Source organism: Balaenoptera physalus (genome assembly GCF_965194825.1).
Source record: "Balaenoptera physalus genome assembly, chromosome: 4".
NCBI classification, from domain to species: Eukaryota; Metazoa; Chordata; class Mammalia; order Artiodactyla; family Balaenopteridae; genus Balaenoptera; species Balaenoptera physalus.
Window position 1 is genome coordinate 48,024,644 of NC_138891.1, and position 20,220 is coordinate 48,044,863.

Consider the following 20,220-nt stretch of genomic DNA (forward strand, 5'->3'; position numbering starts at 1 on the left):
GGATAACGAACAAGGACCTACTGTACAGCACAGGGAACTCTATTCAATGTTATGTAACAACCTAATTGGGAAAAGAACTTGAAAAAGAATAGATACATGTATATGTGTAACTGAATCACTTTGCTGTACACCTGAAACTAACACAACACTATTAATCACCTATACTCCAATTTAAAATAGAAAGTTAAAAAAAAAAAAAAGGCATGTATATAGAGGGACCAACCCCCCCAGTTTGTCCGACTCTCCCAGTTTTAGCACTAAAAATTCTGTGTCCCAAGAAACTTCACAGTCCTAGGCAAACTGGGAGGGTTGGTTTCCCTATATGAATGCTACCTTTTGTGTAAGAATGAAGGGGGGGATAAGAAAACACATCTATCATTACTTTTCTTCATCAAAAGAAACACAGAAAACACCAAAAAATAGTGGAGTTGGATACTTACGTGGCAGGGTGGGGAATGGGGCAGAAGCAGTAAGAGTGACGCTTCTCTAGTATACTTTTTGGTATAGTTCTGATGTTTAGAAGCATGTTAATGTTCTATGTATTTTCAAATGAATAAAATTAAATTTACAAGGATGGGAAGTGTGTGGGGATGGGCGGGGGGAAGGAACCTTAAATCTGGAAGAAAACTGAAACAAATGAACCCAATTTATTTCAAATAAATAACAATCACAGTGAAGGACAAAAAAGAATTAATCCAAGTAATTCATGAACACAAAATGTAATTACATATTCTTAGTCTTGGGCAGGGTACAGACAGGGAAAGAACTGCAAACAGTCTTGTAGTGTTTTAAGTGTGTTTTTAATAGTGATAGGGCAAAAGAAATTCTATGACTCTTTCAGATGTATTGTAGGACTGAACAAGTGAATAAATTGATTTTTCAGGGAGCCAGGATTCTGAGGAAGAAGGGACATAGAAACACGGAATGGGGAAAGCAAGAAAGAACCCTATGAGGATGGACTGCAATTGGAGGTATTAGTGTGAACTCATGATTTCTGAAATCAAACATCATGTGCATATGACATGTAAAATGTATGTGTACATGCATATCCGTGTGTATATGTCTGTATATGCACATTTCCTAGTTCTCTCTGAATAGGCCTAGAAGCAAGATGACACCCAGTAGCAATGACACGTAGTAGCAATGAGCCTACCCAGCAGCCAGCAGATCTATGTATCTGTTATCATTCCCCAGAGTTCCTTGGAGAAACTGCTGAATCCAGATCCTGGGACATATTTAAGATAATGTGCTTCAAAAAAAAAAAGGTAGTGGAAGCCACAAGGACATAGAAACAAGATTGAAATTGAAGGTACTCCTAACTGGTCAAATCTCAGACCATTTTTTTTTTTTTTTTTTTTGAAATCTCAGACCATTTTAAGTACCAAAGTAAGTAATGAATTATAAGCCATTGAAAAAAATAGAAAACCAGGAGTCCAAAACAACAGTAACTATAAAAATTCATGGGGACAGATATGGACTAATGAATGGAAGGATGGGAGAGAAAGGAGGGTTCAGGCTTACAGAGAACGCTGTGTCAACTGGTACATAAGAAGAAATGCTGGAGTTGGAAAATCACCATTTTGTAACTGTCAAAGTAAAGACTGAATAAACAAGAATCATCAATGGATGCTAAATATTGGGGGGGAAATGTTGGTGTTAAGCATGGACTTAAAAAGAGCCTTCCACAGATTGCTTATCAGGTGTAAGGTAAAAAATAGTAACTATACATTGGAGAAACTGAACAACACCTTGACCAGTTGACCAAAATTAACAGTGAGGAGCAGATGGGACACCGTGTAGTTATCCTGGCCAAGAATGCATAGCCTGAATCTAATCATGAGGAAACCCAAAATGAGGAACATTCTATTATTAAAGGGAGGATAGGGGAGGGGACAGAAGACTGTATTTTTCAAAAATAGCTCAACACCATAAAAGACAAAGGCAGCCATGGAAATGACCCAGGGTAAAGGAGATTAAGGAAAGGTAAGCAAATCAACAAATGATAAAATAAAAATGGTAAAATCTTAACAATAGGTCAATCTGGATAAAAGATGTGTTGACGTTCTTTGCACTATTCTTACTCTTGCCAATTTCTGGTAAATCTGAAATCCCTTGAAATTATTTCCATATAAAAAGTTAAAAAAACAATTAGGAAGGCCTGACATTGGGTTACTAACCTCATGTTTTGCCAAACAAGGTTATTACAATGCAATCATGAAAAAACCCCATACTACCACCATTTACAATTATATTTCTTTGTTTAAAAAAAGTGTGAGGAGAGGGCATATTAAACATCCCAAGCATAGCAATGATCTTAAATAAAAGAACGGTCCTTTAAAATGAATAAATTTAGATTTATGAAAGACTTATCACATTATCCTAATTTTTCTCATTTCCCCGTGGATCAGGGACAGCTAAGTCACCTTGGTGTTAGGGAATTAGTCATTCTAAATGGTGCATTTTCGACAATGGATGAAGTACAGTTCAGTGGAAAGAGCATGGCGTCTGGAGATAAATGTTGAATTCAAATCCTGGCTCCAGCAATTACCAGCTTTGTAACCTAAGCTCTCTTAGCCAGTTTCCTCAATTGTAAGGCAGATGGCTAAATCACAGAGTGTTAAGAGAATTAAATTAATGTATCTAGAATGATGCTTGACACAGAGGTGCTCAACGAATGTCTCCTCTCTTCCTTTGCTCGGTAGCCACCTTTCTGTTCTCTGGAGTTGTATATGACTGGGGCCACACTGGTCCTTTCCTCCTTGACCCAAAAACACAAACCCACTAGGATCATGTAAGAAACTGAATTATCCTGAGAATAAACCTCCTTTTTGGAGGTAAATTTCATGAAAATAGAAGCCAGACATATTGCATAGTAGAATAAAAAGACAGAAGACTTATAAAAACAGATGAGTTGGGGCACGGCTGGTAACTGATGAGTTCTCTTAAGGAGGTAAAGACAAGAGGAAGAAAGACAGTACTTGTTTATCTTAGAAAGGTCTGCTGCTCAAAAAAAAGAAAAACAGTATATTTTTTCTTCATATATTCACAAGTCTATTTTGCAAATAACCATCCTTCTACTTCCAAGAGTGAAAAATAGCTTATACCAAAAACAAACAGTATTAAAATTGCCAGTTCTTTGTGTTTTACTAGCTATGTATCTCTGAAGAAAAAAAAAAAAAAATCAATTCAGTAAAATGTCCATAAATTATGAGATTTCATCCAACTGTCTATTTTTTTTTGCTCCCCTCCACATATTTCCTGTTTACATCTAACAGGACGATTTCCTTTTATGTTGCTAATGACAGTAATTCTTTAAAAGTCTGTTTTTTAAAATGGGAGAAAGAATTTTAAAAAATAACTAAATTGCATCATAGCAAAAAAATTTACATTGCCAACATAAATTTAGTTTAACATTTAAAATCTTTATAAAAGATAAATTCTGATTTTTTCCTTTATTTTATCATAATTGAAAAATGAAATCACTTAACATGAATACTTGATACATGATTGCCTTAAAACTTCTCTACGGTAAAACAAAACTGTACATATTTAAAGAGTGTATATAATATTATTAACACTCATGACAATTTCAAACCAACTAGCACTGGTATAGCTTCAACTTACTATTAGTTGTGGCTATTTACGGAAAAAAGGCGCAAAGCTTATTAGGGCCCAGCATACCGGAAAGACTTAATCTTACATTGTAGAGTTCAAAAGTGGCAGTACAGTGTGAAGACACTATAAACTGCCATCTCCTTCTCATAAGTCTCTTAAAACAAAGGTTGGAAAAATACTCAGTACCTCAAATATAATAACTAACGAAAATATTTTCATTAACTACGTTTTGCCCAGAGTGATTAAGGACAAAAAAAATAGGAATTCTTGTTGCTTTATTATCTGATAAACTGCTAATAAGCTCCCGTTAGAAGTTCTTTAGACATTACACCAAGTCGTCTTGGTCTTCTGATCATATATATATTCACATATATGTATGCATTTTTTCAAGTAAAGAAATGTTTAACAGATGTAAACTATTTATTGAATATTTGCCACCAAATATTGTTAAATACATTATCTTGCAGCATATCGCTTTCAAGTTAAAATGTCAGAAACAAACACCAATATTTACAATTCTTTTAAGGAATGTTATATAATGACACATTAAGGCGTAAATTCTTTTGGCTTATAATTCTTAAAAGAATGATAATAGCAAAAGTGATGCAAAATCTTCAGTGTGAGATTATGATTAAGCTACATTTTACAAAAATATGGTGTAAGATGGCAATAATCCCATTCAACATCCTGGATTATTAGATCCCTTCAGGAGGGACTGATAATTTATACAGTCAAACTTTAAAATTTACAGATAAAGGCAGTCCAATACTGCCACTGAGGAGTACATCTCTTAACATATACAACTTTCAGGCCACAGTTTTGAAGGTCTGAAGTATCAAGTTGGTTTGATGAATTAGTCGGTTGGCACTTATGAACACATTTATTGCCCTGTTTCAAAAAAAAAAAAAAAAAAAAAGAACAATTAATTTTATCCCCCAAAAAATCATCCTTTAAAAATATTTTATACTTAAAATGCCCTACTAGCAGTAGCAATAAAATCAATTTAGGGGGAAAAAAAGGCAAGTTGGTACTGAGTATCATAAATTTTATCCCAGCTTGGAACTGAAGGGTCCTGCATCATTTGAAACTATCTAGGAATTACTGCCCCCTAGTGGTTCTGGCTGGCAATAAGGTGTTGGTGGGCTGCTAATGATGGGTGGCACCTCAACAACCAGAGTTCACTTATAGGTCGAAAAAATAACTGGCCAAAGAGGATTCAAACATAGTCTCCAGCTGCAGTTTCACAGAAGTTACCAAAATAAGATCTGCTAAAACATTATACTCAGTCTCAAAATCTGTATATCAATGGGCATGATAAATACTTAAGAAAAAGCTCATTACTTTGAATCTGATTCATCCCAATCTCTCTTACCTTCTTTCAAAAAAAAAACTGAGAATTTTAAATTACTTTTAGAATATACTTTTAAAACAAAATAATCATGTGGTTTCAATATTTATGAGTCGACAATATATAAAAATATGCTCTTAAAAATTACTTCACGTGCACCATATTTCCTGTCAGTCCATCTTTATATGATCTGGAGCACAGACGTGACGCCCTAGTCCCCTTGCGGGGCCTTATCAGTTTCTCAGCAGCAAAGCTAAGTTTGTACAACTGTCCCTTGGTATCCAAGAGGGACGGGTTCCAGGACCCCCCCCTCAGGTACCAACATCTGTGGCTGCTCAATGCCCTTACATAAAATGGTGTAGTATTTGCACATAACCTATGCACATCCTCCAGTACACTTTAAATCATCTCTAGATTCTAACCTGTAATACCTAATACAATGTAAACGCAATGTAAATAGCTGTAAATACAATATAAATGCTATGGAACTTTCTGGAATTTTTTTCCCCAAATATTTTCAATCCACAATTGGTTGAATCCAGGGATGTGGAACCTGCAGATACTAAGGGCTCACTGTATCTTCATCCTAGACATTCCTCAAAAAAGGGGGACTAGGAAGAATTAGATGACGAATCAATGTAAATTCATCCTCCTACTGAAAAATGGCTCAAAGATCAGCCTCTATTAATAATTTTCAATTTTGAGGAAACAGGGACAAAACTTGTGGCACATTATTCATACGCAAATAATGGTAATTTAAACAAGCTGCTGAATGGAGAAAAAGTAGTAGAGAGCTTGAATAATCCATATGCCTGTTTAAACTGTTAAAAATAAATATGGCACCAAGGCACCAGGATTTTTAAAAACTGAACCCAAGTGATTCTAACGTACAAACAGGAATGAGAGTGAATAATTTCAGATTAATGAAAATTATGCTCCAAATGAATTTCTACCTTTCAATGTGCTTATTCTAGGATAGTTCTCAATTAATCAGTATCATAAATAATTTTCTTAATGCAAATTATTCTTTTAATGTGTTTTTTGGTTATTTGGGCTTAGCAGGGGAGACCAAGGAAAAATAGATGTAAGTTTATTTTCAGAACACACCTGCTAGCTTATTAAACTAAGTCAACAAGGTACATTTCCCCTAGACAACCTGAATAGTAGTATGAAACAACACAAAACCATTAATAATATTTAGCTCAATATCTTTAATTTAGAATAAAATGTAAATATTTCAACCTGTTTGAACTATTTAAAATAACTATGAAAATCAATATACCATTCTAATGTATTTTTATTATTTTTTAATATTACTACAGTAATATTGTAATAGTTTGACATGGATATTTGGATCTTAAAATGTCAATGGTGGTATAGGATGTTAGAGGTCCCTGCCAATTAGAGCTGAAATAATCACCATTTATTCTTCTGCTTCAAGCACTGTAGGAAACTGGTCTTGTCCACAAAACTCTACTTGAGGTACAAAGAATTCTTGATAAGGTATGAGGCTGCAGAAGACATAGCCTCTGCATCAGTTTATACATTATAGGTACATGTGTATCATACATAAATCACATAAGATTACTCGGCTTTCTAGAATGTTCTACAGCCAAGTGTATGTAAATTTTAAAATAATGTCCTATTTACCTTTTTAGTATACTTCCTGTCTGACAGAAAGCCCTCCCTATTTCAGGACAGTGGATCACAACCGTTTACAGCATTTTAAAAACATGTGAAGCACTTTTACAAAAACACACCTGAACCCTGACCCCACTCCAAGCCAATGGAGTCAGAATCTCTGAAGGTAGGGCCAAGGCACTGGGATTTTAACACACTGAACCCAAGTGACTGTAATGTGCAAACAGTATTGAGAAACACTGTTTTAACAATTGTGCAGCAGTTCTTAACAGACCTGCAGGATCCATGACATCTGGAAATTTCTCAGAAATGTAAATTCTTGGGCCCACCCTAGACCTACAGAATCAGAAACTCTGGGTGGGACCCAAAAGCAATCTGTCTTTAACAAGCCCTCCAGGTGATTCTGAGGCTATTAAAGTTTGAGAATCACTGCTTCAGGGGTTGGTAAAGTAGGCCAGCAAGCCAAATCTCACTCACTGTATGGTCTGCGAGCTAGGAATACTTTTACATTTGAAACAGTAAAAATTTTTTTAAAAATCAAAATATTATGATGTGACAGTTGAATTATATAATTCAGTGTCTATAAGTAAGGTTTTGTTAGAACACAGCCACAAAAATGCCACTTGTTTCCACACTGTCTACAGCTGCTTCTGCACTACAAAAGCAGAGGTGAAGTGCTGCAGCTGCAACAAGCCCACCAAGTCAAAATATCTGCCATCTGGCCCTTTTCAGAAAAAGTCTGCACGCAACTCCTGCTCCAGACTAGAGTTATGGCTGGATTATCAACCATTCCCTTTCTATTTTTAACAGTCTATCTTAGTAAGTTGGTGTAAGTATTAATAATATAGTAAAAGGGTTTAATTTATATGGTTTTAGTATCATATAAAACCACACAGCTTTCTAATTTTTAAAAGAAAAGGATGATAAATGACAATACTTACTTGCCATCTTTAAAATAGGTTTTCAGAGTATCACTGAAACTTTTGGAGTACTTTACAAATTCTTTCTTTTGGTGTTCAAGTGCCTGCAGACATCAAAAATAATTTTAAAAAATACTAAATAAGAAAAGAGAAGTAACACAAAAGCCAAAGTCAAAGACAGGAGATTACACAGAATACGAACGTACCTTATATTACAGATAAGCATTTTTAGGAGTATTTACTTAAATATATGTAACAGCATATTTAAATGCAAGGACAAACCCAGTCATTAATGATACAAAACCATTTCCAATAGTTCAACAGTCTTATTATTTAATTCAGTAAAACGACTAGGTGTAAACCAGTATCTAGGGTGGCAGCTTGCAAGGCTTCTACTAAACTTACCCTGCGGTTCTGATATTGATATTTCTTGAAGACACTGTTCACTGTATCAAGAAGTTCTTTTATTGCACTAGCTATATCCCTGTTGGGTGAGGAAAAAAGAATCTTCTTAAAATCAGTTTCATTTGAAAGAAGTCTACATTTTTTTTTAAGAATCACTGCACTGTTAACCACCATATGAACACTGCATCAAGCACAAATACTTGACTGGCTAGTTGAATGGGGGTTTTAGCCTGTACCCTCCTGTGATCCCAACTACCCTTGCACTGCTGACAAAACACTGCACAGCTAACATCAGCTTTTCCAAGTCAGTAACATTTCATTCAGCATTACTCACTCAGATTTATAAGAAAATACCTCTGCCTCTCACCTTTTCCGGTTACAATTCTTCCTTTCTCTGGCCCATGTAGGTGAATTCAAGCAACCATATCATCCACTTTTGCTATTTCATGAACAATTATATGAAATTTTGCTATTACATGTAACTCATTTCTGTACTTAAAACACCAAGTTACAGACCTGATGTAGTTTTGAAACATAGTTTCAAACATAGTTCTGATGTTTAAAATATTTCCTCCTCAGATGTAGCTCTTCTCTCTTAAGACACATCTGTTCTCTTCCAAACCTTTGCTGACACTATTTCCTTTAGAAAATATATTTAAATTTCTGGGAGACAAGATCAGAATATTCTTCTACCTTAACCTTTTCAGCAATCATCCTCTGAGTATATATGTATCAGCACTTTTCTCCCCTTTCTAAAGAAAGAGAGAAGAAATCAATAATTCTCATTTGACTTGACTATTCTTCCTATCCATGTACCATTTTTTAAAAAGTCTTCTTATCTTTTGTATCTATGCCCTTTTCAATTTCCATGTTCTAACTTCATAGTAATATTTTGGCAAACTGAACTTAACTGTAATTCTGCATTCTCAAATAGCCTCTCGGTCTCTAAGGCAAACCTTCTCCTTTTCACATCCATTCTCTTAGCTGTTAATTGCTACAAAAACTTTTACTGTTCAAATGCAATGCAAGCGTGAAGATATGAATTAGTAAAACATCAACCTAGACCACCACAAACATAACCTTTTATTACCTACTTTTTAATCACAAATCTCAGATTTCAGTTATTTCACACCTAAAACATTTCAGCTATACTATTTAAAGAAAACCAACAAGCTCTGTGTCCAGATTTTTGTGTGTACGTGTGTGTTTCATAGCTTATTTCTAGTAAATAAGCATATGGAAATTCTAAAAATTACAAATATACAGAATTTTGGTATAAAAAAGTATGTTAGCCTATTCTGAAGGAGTAACGATATTTTTATTAAATATTTCAATAACTATTTCCTTATTACCTCTTGTATTTCAAATATCGGCATCAGGCTGAAACATTAAAACATTAGATATTCAAACAGGATAATGAATTTACATAATTACATCTGTCCACTCTTTTTTGGTTTTTGGCCTCTAGTAATAACAATTTTAAGTTACATTAACTGTTCCTTTCATTTATGTTTTCGAGAAAGTTGAATCCTTCTGTATTGCTGTGATGGGCGTAAGCCCCCTACTGCTTAATAAAAGTGTCATATGACCATCCCATTATGTGAGAAAAATTAGTTTCAACAAATAAAAAATGTCAAATCTCTGAATATGGAAGATTCTTCAAACCCACAGTAAGCTTATTCAAAAGGAATACAACGAAGCAAATTATAGTGATCAGACAGCTGTTTTATACACAACCATACCTTGTTGTGTACTTTAATGAATATTGGGAGTCTGTATGTACTTTAAAAGAAAAGGGAAAAAAAACTCCCCAGGTGATCCTGCTGATGAACCAGGTTTGGAAACCACTGCTTGGAAACCCAGAACCTAGAGCTAATCCTTGATCCACTATTTGCCACGCAGCTTTATAAAGACCAAGGCTGTTTATCCCTAGGCCTGGCCTTTTCTAAAACAATCTGCAGCAATTTATATCAAATATTATGTCATCTGTATGTACACGGAACAGCATTTTCATTTATGGCACTAAGGTTTGCACCAGGGAAGCTAAATTATTTTAGTTAACTACCCGAGGGTTTGTTTCCTATAAGAGAAAATACCGGCACACACACAAAAAATACTTCAGACAATTAAACAAAATAAAGAACTGTGGAAAAACTGAGGGTAAAATAATTATAATGCAATTATATGCAGTTTGGAGTTAATGGATTCTGTGATACGGGACATATAGTATGTGAAAGTAGAAAGGAATTTTAGCAACTTGCAGGTTGCTGAAGGGGTTAAGGGGGCAACTCTGGGGAACATATACGCTGAAAGAGAGGACCACAGGCATCAGAAGAAATGTAATACGTCTTATTAAAAAAACTGCATGGAATAGCAGAGCTTCTAACTGTATCAAGCAAATTTGTATAATTATGTTTATACAAACACTCTAAAGGAAGGAAATTCCTACACTGTATGTTTAGTTTGGTCTAGACTGGACACCTCTGGAAAAGCTATTTTGAGGCCAGCATCAAAACCAAACGCTGGTTTTTCACCTCTGAATATGCAAATGTAGATTATAAAGAGTAAATAGATAAATGCATAGCTTTCTGGACTATTAAATCACCAGTTTCCACTAGTCATCCATTAATTGGAATGTATCCTAAGAATTAATTTTATAAAATATTTGCATAAGCTCAAATGTAGTCAAACAGACACATTCATTAATCAAAAGTACTTTTAAAATAATTTGTTTGCTGGATCATTTTTCCTAATCAACTTCATAGAGAGAGGGAAAAACAAATCTTATTTCACAATGCTTTAGGTGCTGTGAGTGTATGCTAGGTTCTGTACTAGGTACCATGTATATCATTTCAATTCTCACAACTATTACCCTCATCTTCACAGGCAGAAACTAGAATCACAGAAGCTAAGCAAATTATCCAAGGTCACACAGCAAAATGCTGGAATGGGGAGTCAAACCCAAGTCTGCTGATATACACAAAAATATATGGATATTTGTCAGCTGACAGGAATCTTTTCTCCTGTAACATTTTGTACAGTACTTGGTATAGTAGGTATTTGATCCATGCTTATTGAAAAATATTGTTAAAATATTTTGAAAGAAGAGGATATCCACCTTAAATATGAGAAAGTAAAATATTTTAAAGAAAAATAATAACTGTACAATATGTTGTGCTTGAAGGATAAACCATTTTATATTTTGGTGCAATTTTATCCACTAATTTGTCAAACAATTAACACTGGTAACAATATGTATCAAAAGTTATCAATATATATCAGTGATACAAATAATTATACCTTAGCCATCCATGCTAATGCACACATGGCTGAGTTTCAGTCTCAGAAACAATATATATTATCAACAAACTTTCCATGGCAAATTATCCCTCCTAAAATGGATACGAAATAAATTTTAATTGCCAATCATCTTAATTCAGTTGGCTGAGTACACTCCAGAGAACAGAACGGAAATATTACTACTGCCCCATAAATGAGAGACAAGACCCTAATTCAGCCTTTGTCAAGACTCTTAGGCTCTTGACCTCAACTCCCTTTTGATCAAAATGCGGCTATTAATAAATTGGTTTTCAAACTGTATCTCTTTAGAGCCACACTGGGTTTAGCAGAGACGTCTCCAGGACTTCCTAAGATGGAAAGAGGGTATCAAAATAGCAGGATGAGGGCTCCAGACCTACCATCTCTATCTGAGCTTCAACTACAACACCGTTCTGCCTCTTTCCTACTGACACCCTAGATAGGATGTCCTTCACCACACCTCTTCCAAACAGCAGAAACATTCTTTTTTTCAATCACCAGATTAGATCAACATTATGAATCTATGATTGGGAAGCAGCAGAGAAGTCCCTGGAGTCAGTCTGCTTAGGCTCAAACCAAGTTATAGAAATGTAGCATATGATCACCAAAATAAATTAAACCTTAAATCATCTGAAAATTTTAGAACTAAGTGTTTAAACAGCTGTGTTTGAGATCACTGATAATTTATCCTTTTATGGGCCAAACATGTTCACTTTATACCAAACTGAAAATAAAAAGCTGTATTAAAAACTGTTAAAGTTGGGGCTTTCCAATAAAGGTAAAATATTCACCTTCGGGTTTATCCCCTGTGACATGGATTTTGGCTAGTCAGTGAAGTCTTTTGTACTTTCTGATCCTCAATTAGAGGACCAAAACGAAGAGGGTCACTCCTTGATAGCTGGGTTGGTACCTGTCACCGTTATTTTCTAAAATGGGTCACACTCCTCCCTCTAACCCACTCAAACTAGGTGGCCAAATAGCTAACATAGAAGTTTGCAATGTGAATTACAAGGAATACTCTTCCCCTGAGATGTATGCTAATATTTATTCCAAGGCAGCCTCCTTCAGTTCTTTAAAGATACAACGTATGATGCAGCTTCTTCCAGAAAAAGATCTGTGCTAAGTTCTTCCTTTCTAGCAATTTCTACTTGTGGTTTCACCAAAAGGTTGCATTCATAGTGCCACTACAGTTATTCCCAGCTTTCTCTGTTTTCTACCCATTGAGGCCGAAGAAAATTATCTGACTCTTTAGTTTGAAAATACTTATCTAGAAATTATGCTTGGAGCTTCCCCCTCATTCCTCCGCCCTCTCACCCCCGAGGAGAGTGCCCCTGGGTTGAGGCACTCGTGCCCCTGCTCGAGAATGACCCTTTTTGCTGCTGCCCATCAACCAGCCTCCTGGCCTCACACAGTTCTCAGTCTTTTTTAACCTATATCCCAAAGGCAAGGATTTTTGGAGGTTCACCATTTGGTCAACATTAGAAAGTGCTATTCATCACTAAGGGTACATTATTATGCTAATGACTTGTACCATTTCTGAAATAAAAACAATATTGGTATCCTTCGTTATCAATCTCTATAATCTATCCAACTCCTCTCTTCACTTTAATCTAACATTTACATTTTTCCATTTCTCACGAAGTTCAAACTGCATTCCAGTTTATGCACATTTCACTCTGTTTTTAAACATTCTAAAAAATGTTACTGTACTCAGAAGCCAAAGGGACAGTTTAGAAATTAATAATAAAAATGTAGCAATTAAAATTTTCAAATATTTTATTTCAAATTAATATTTCAATTTAATATTAATATCATACCAAAGTAAAACATACAGAATGAGTGGTTCCTTTGAAGTACTTAAAAAAAATAAGAACCAAACAAAAAGTTGCTTACTTGATTGTCTGCAAAAACCTCACTCTGTCATTGATCTCATCTGGGATCTTACTGAGAATTTGTTTAAGTGCTCGTGCCTTTTCGTTTAGGTCCTGGAATTCTGGCTCCGGTCGTTCAATCATATACTCTGATAAAATACATAATAAAAAAAAAATCATGCAACTTGCTGCCAAATTCAAGTCTAAGAATTCCCAATGTGTTGGTCAAGGAGGTCGGGGGGGGGGGCAGATAAAGGCCAGATAATTAGGGAAGACAAGGTTGCAAAGCAGAAGTCATTACAGTTCAACTTAGTTCTGTAATTATATTAGGGCTCCCTCCAAATAAAATATCAGAAAATGAAAGACTGAACATCTTCAATTTGGGGTAAGTGGAAACCCATGAAACCTTAAAAATTAAAAAAATTAAAAAATAAATAAATAAATACAATTTAAAAGGGAGGCTTAATCAAGTTTTTCAGGCCTCTCAAGCTACATTTCACAAGGAAACCTTAAAGTAAGTAACATTTGTAACAAATACAATGGCAATGGGGAATATGAGTTTAATAAAAACCTCTATACTGAATGTACTACCAGATTCATTATAGACTTGGAAACATTACAACTCTACCAACTCTTCAATATAACCCAGCCTAACAGGCTACAGATGCTCAAATCTAGAATAATGATGAGGACTTTCTCATAATTTATGGAATCAGTTGAAAACATCTACATCTACTTTTGTTCTCCCTTAATAAACATGGGAAATTATACCTCTATGTTTTTCTAAATTAGTGGGAACTGAATTTAATTCAGTTAAGCTAAATTTAACTGAAACACATTTCTAATTATTTAAAAAAGCAAAAATGTGAAAAGAGGCCAAAAGAATGATTATTACATTGTTCTCTCGAATCTGTGTTTGAAAAAAAAAAATACGCAATACTAAAGTTTAAAAAGAAGAAACTCATTACTTTCAAACTGGTATTTGCATAAAGTCAACACAAAATAAAATAACCATTCCAAACAGCCTGTCTCTTGGTGAAACTAGAACTCATCAAACATATTAATTAGTAGGGGAAAAAATTAAAGCATGCAGCATAAACAAATGCTTTACTTCAAGTAATTAAATCTGACAAATATAAAGTAAGAACTACATTTCTATTGTACATGGGTTTATTTTTTCCCACTTTCAAAACAATAATAATAACAATAACAATAAGAGGGAAGGGAGAAGGGGAGGAAGTCCCTTTTATCAAATAAGAAAGATCTGGAGGAAGAGCTTTTCAACAACTGTAAGGAACTAAACAAGACTCCTTCTGATTACCTTCTACATCATCAGCTGCCATTCGAAGAAGGGACTCTGTGAAGTTGACTTCTACACTTTTTTTCTCTAAAATTTTCATAATGATGTCTTGTGTGAGTCCTGGATTTTCTTTTTCAGCCTATAAGAAAGAGAAAGCTAGTTTTGAAATATAGAAACTAAATTAGCCATTTCAAAGCCAAAACCTAATTGTTTAGAACCTGTTGGGACCTCCTTAAACTGATCAACTTATAAATAAGAGCAGAAATCTTTGCAAAGCAGGTGTCGTGATGGCACTCACTTATGTTTGGGTACAGCTTGTGCATCCGTAACTTCTTATTACAGCCATGGTCCCATTTTCCATTTCAACATAAAGTATTTAACATTACCTACTTCTCATTTACACTCTCTTGCAATCAAACTAATAACAAACGTAGAAATAAAGATTATATATATACTGGTAGTTCTTCAATTACTTTTTTCAATAGATTAAAGACACTGAAGATTTTTAGCTTTTTTTTCATTACGTAAATATTTCGACTTGAGGATCAAGCAGTAACTCATCTCACCAAATTTTTGCAGATTCTTTGCATTTAAATTAACAGAATGTCAGGAAAAACAAACCAAAACAAAAAAATAACCCTTCCTTTGGAGGTTTTATTGAAGCTATGTGATCCCTTAACTACATTCCCACACAACGATTTTCATTTCCTATTTTTGCAGCAAGAGTATTTCCTTCACTAGCTTTCAGAACATCATTAATCCTTTTACTACCTCCTGAGCTTGTTTCACTAATGAGTTTGCATTGATTCATGTTACTTACACTCCCTTCGGTACTAAAATCTTCTAGTCATTTCAAGATTGAGCATAAAGAGTTCTGAGTTTACCAAAGTTAATTTTCGAGATTTTGGTTTTCCTTTGTAATTCTGTCCCATTTTATTATTTTAGAAAATTTTATAATCACATTCAGTTTCTTTTAGGATGCCTGCCAATTTTAATCATTATGCTGATAATTTCCTATATTTTTTGCCCTGATATTAAATAGCAAACACAAACACAACTTATGATCTATCAGATAGCAATCTATTTGCTTCCTGATGTGCCAATTATGTTTAACCTCTGCCTCCTCAATTCCATTCTGGTATCACTGCAGATTCAGCTTTATTTGGTTCCTATTGCTCTTCACATTATAACACCTTGCTTCTCATTAATTTCAAGTACCAAAAACTGAAAGCTTATGGAATGAAAGAAGAAAAAATATACACATTTATCTCAATCCTGGGATCATTTTAACTGCTGTCAAATGCTACACAGGAAAATCATTTTGATAGTTGATTAATAATAATAAAATATGTCCTACTGAATTCCATTTCTTTTATAACCTGTTTTGATTTTTCCTCTCATGAATATATTTAAGGAAGAATCTACTTTAATAAATAAGATTTGCCATTAAAAGAAAAGCTGTACAAATATGGCTTAAGACGGTATCAACATTATTAATCTGGTAAACTGCCACAAAATAACATACAGTATACTAATTAAATAAGCCACTATTTGATAACAGTGGTTTATCTTCTCTAAGTAGCATTAAATCTACCTACATAATGAATTATCTTGGAAAGCAGGGGAGCATTCTCTATGTGCTTCCAGAGAATGCCAACAGAAAAATAATGCCTCTCTGATTAAGTTATAATAAGCTACTGAAAGAATTAAATGCTGAAAGCCTGAGAACAAAGTTTTCAATACCAAGTTCATCTGCAGTCCCCAAATGCCAAAGCTGGAGCGTTACAGAGTTCTTACAGAGGTCCCTAACTTTCTTAGTTCACAGTGTTCTTAGTACCAAAAGAAATACCTGACAGTTTTGTGTATTAAGTAAAGTACAAACAACTTAATAAATACTTACATCCTAACAACTTAATAACCTTTAAAATTACATGAATTGAAAGAAAAGTATTTTATTTTATTCTTAAATAACCACAATCCCTAATGAGATGTGTGCACCTGTTGGGCACTGCACAATTTCTCAAATGTTGGAATTAGACCCGTCTACCCTCATTTCCTGTTGTACATTGATTTTCTTGTGATACTTGCATTCTGTCAATAGCAGTGGCCAAAAGTCCAGTTTCACAAAGATATGACATCATTGAAAGGAATGTAGCCCAATCAAATATGCTGAAACTGCAAACTATTTCAAGATAGTCACTCATACAGTGTCAACCTAATGTTGAGTATCACTGTGTTCCTTCAAATTTTTAAAATATCTCACGACACCACTGAGTTTGCTGCGTGGTCCTGGAGTGCCTCGGCACGTACTTTGGGAACAGTAGTCTAGCATCTTAGCTATTTTTTTATCTTAAAAGCCTTAAATTTAATCAGTGACTCTAGTTGACAAAACAAATGTATCTACCCTTAAATCAGAGACTCTATCTATACCTTCAAGATTTCCCTCAGAATACAACCTTAAACTCTGCTGTCCAACTTTTCTGAAAAATCCAAGAGTGAGAGAAAACTATCCCAAAGGCAGTAACATCCACTCTTGTGGAGCAATGATTCTCAACACTATCAGAACCTCCCAGAGGGCAAAGGAATCAACAGCAGGATAGATATCATAAAAGACAATATTAACTAGTATTGTTTTATCTTTGGAAAAATTATTTTAATCCTTTTTCTCCAGATAACAAAACTAGATATTAAAGCTTGATAAATATCACTGTTGTTGTGGACCAAGAACTGGAAACATGAATATATATATATATATATATATATATATATATATATATATATATATATATGGATATAAATATGGATATATGGCTGGGCAAGAAACATGAAACAAGGTTTTTTTAATCTTTTTCAAATAAGTTATAGTGTAAAAATTACAAAAATCTTAATCTTTTTAATGCATGTCCTCCTTTAAAGTCATTTGAAATTCTAACAAATATAGTAATTAAGAATAAGTCAATGCAAAACTAATATATTTTCTTCCAAATAACTTCCACTATCCCCAATTAAGAATCAGTGCCGTGGATAAAATTATCCATGTATTAAACCAGATCTATAATAACCACATACTTTAAACACAGTTTGCTTTTTAACTGTACTTTAGAGTTAAAACATCAGCTTATATATAAGGATATTATAAGAAAGAGCTTAATGAAATTCATTATTTTATCTCTTTTATGAATGTCATTGAGTATATACCATATACTACTTCAGAGAGGGTCTTCTTTATGAGGACACACAGGAGAAATTTCTCTCTGTTCCTGATGTCAGAAAAGCTAAAAAACTGACTTTTGCCTTATCGATACTACAGTGTGCAACAGATCACTTTTCCTTCTTTTCTTCGGCCACAAAGATGCTTAAAATAGTCCCCCTCCTGCCTCCCTAATGACCAAATATACCCTTCCAAACCACACTGATACTTAATGGAAAGAAGAAAAAAACACTCAGGATGGTGCTGCTTCACTGATTCTCTTCATTAACCCAGTGATTGTGCAGGATGTATTTTAATGAAATTAGTATGTATGTGTACACAGGCACTGCATTTTAGAGTATTAAACACATCAAAATAGCTCTAATCCAACACACACAATGTAATTTCTTCTAGTGAAATACGTAGATGTCTAATGACATTATTTATGCTATCAGTTAAGAGTGGTATCTATAAACTAATCTTTGCCATAAAAAGAAATCAAGCTGGATGGATTTATAGTTTCAACCCCAATGAGGCTCAACTATAAACTTTTTCTAGATTTAAACATTACAATACTTTCCTTGAAATATAAGTTGTTTTAGCTATTGATGGGAGCAAACACACAAAAAGTAAATAAAAATTAAGACTTTGGGTATCTTGATATGTATTTAGGATGGGATGGATTAAGTTTTATATGAAAGACTGTACCCAATATGTACAGTAGGGTTGTCCAATAAATATAATGCAAGAAACAATGAGGAGCCTATGTAATTTTAAATTTTCTAGTAGCCACATTAAAAAAGTAAAAAGAAAAAACATGTGAAGTTATTTTAAGAGTACATCCAAAATACTACCATTTCAACATGTAATCAACATAATATACTTATTACTGAGCTATATACATTCTTTTTTTTGGTATTCACCTTCAAAAATCTGGTGTGTATTTTATACTTGGAGTACAACTCAATTTGAACTCGCCATATTTTAAGTGCTCAACAGCAACACGTAGCTAGTGATTATCAAATGAACATCTCAGGTCTAGAGACAATGAAAAAATTCATTCAAGTGACTCAGCTGTATATTCTCAAAATATCCTTAATCTGACATACACAGAGGTCTTATTTTCCCACTCAAAAATACCGTTTTATACTTATGTTCTATAGGTAAACAATACAAAGAAAATCTTTGAGTTATAACTTTATAAAAGTTTTAATAAGTCAAATAAAACAGAATTTAAAAATATACTCTACAGCTAAACAGAGAACACTCTGAAGAAGTCAGTTTCAAAAGCACGAAGTGACAAAAGCTGAATGCTAAGGAAACAGCGCCTGTTCCAGCTCACTCTTTAGAAGTGTTTTAAGCTTTAAAGAGTACACTAAAACAAGCACAAGATGACTGAAAAGGTTTTCACTAAAAAACAAAACAAAACAGGTTTTCACTAAAAAAATAAAGAAATAAACTGGCAATTATCACATGGTATTTAGATTTATATATAACATACATTTTAATCATCATAATAAATTATCTGCATCTCACCTTAATGAAAGCCGCTCTCAGTGTCTGAGCTGCAGACAGGTTTACTCGTTCTAGCTGCAATAAAAATTTTAAATCATTATTAACATCGATTTTCTTGGAAAAAGTACATTTCTGATATTTCATTCGGTAGTAATCACATTGATATGTTCATCGATTAACAAAAATACTTGCTAATGATTCTAAATCACTGTAATTCTTCAAATAGACAGGCAATCTAAAATTTTCATTAAAATCATGAAAAATTAAGGCATGTGTATCAGTCTCTTAATTTATTCCTTTTAAAAAAATACTCTACCTTAAAGATAGATTTATTTTAAGATAAGCACAGAATACAAAATAACATTAAGTCCCTATAGAAAGAATAAACATATTCACTTAAATTTCTGAAAATAGGGAGGGTTCAAGATTAACTCTCAGTGCTCTGTTGCAAATACATGGCAAATTATGTGTGTACTGACTATAAAATGACCAAAACAAAGAAAATATCTATTACTTAAGATTCTTTGTATTTACTACCTTATTCTTTTAAATTGCTTTTCAATCCCCTCAGTCAGGCATTAAACTGAGATTAATCTTTTTTATTAATTAGCAAATAGCACTGATAAAAGGTTTGACAGTTAAATTGAAGACTGTGGATCATCTGGATTTCAGAGATGCTTTCATCTGTCCTCTATTTTTTTTTTTTTACCAGGATTAAAATATGGTTACCTAAAATCATGAGTCAAAAGCTCAAATGCTTTTAATTCTTATATTGAATGTGTAAGGTTTACAATTCTGAAAGATAAATGTCCTTATTAGACACTATATAAGTTGCTTTTCAGTGAGCTGAAGAAGGCATGCAATTTCATTAAAAAACTCCATTTTTTGACGAGTTAACTGCCAGGCTTAAAATAACTAGCTTCAGTTAAAATCAGATTTCCTTAGTCCCTAAGAATTAGGCCAGTTAACTCAATAAAACTCAACATAAATATTTTTTATTTGGGACAATATTAAATGTTCAAAAACAATGTAACCTTTGTAGATTTTTATGCAAGGAGAATATTTCTACAAAAATCTTATGATTATATATCACATCA

General features: G+C 33.7%; 1 protein-coding gene across 3 annotated transcripts in view; it reads right to left on the reverse strand.

Moving 5' to 3' along the window:
* Positions 1-4,016: 4,016 nt before the first annotated feature.
* The window catches only part of PDCD10 (programmed cell death 10), a 39,796-nt gene continuing 23,592 nt past the window's right edge, over positions 4,017-20,220 (reverse strand). For all 3 annotated transcript variants that reach the window (XM_082458458.1, XM_082458457.1, XM_082458459.1), the window contains 6 exons: positions 19,145-19,198; positions 14,440-14,557; positions 13,141-13,267; positions 7,930-8,008; positions 7,546-7,628; positions 4,017-4,503 (listed from right to left, as the gene is read on the reverse strand). In XM_082458458.1, coding sequence (XP_082314584.1) covers positions 4,422-4,503; positions 7,546-7,628; positions 7,930-8,008; positions 13,141-13,267; positions 14,440-14,557; positions 19,145-19,198 — 543 coding nt within the window. In that variant the 3' untranslated portion in view covers positions 4,017-4,421. The remainder of the gene's footprint in view (positions 4,504-7,545; positions 7,629-7,929; positions 8,009-13,140; positions 13,268-14,439; positions 14,558-19,144; positions 19,199-20,220) is intronic.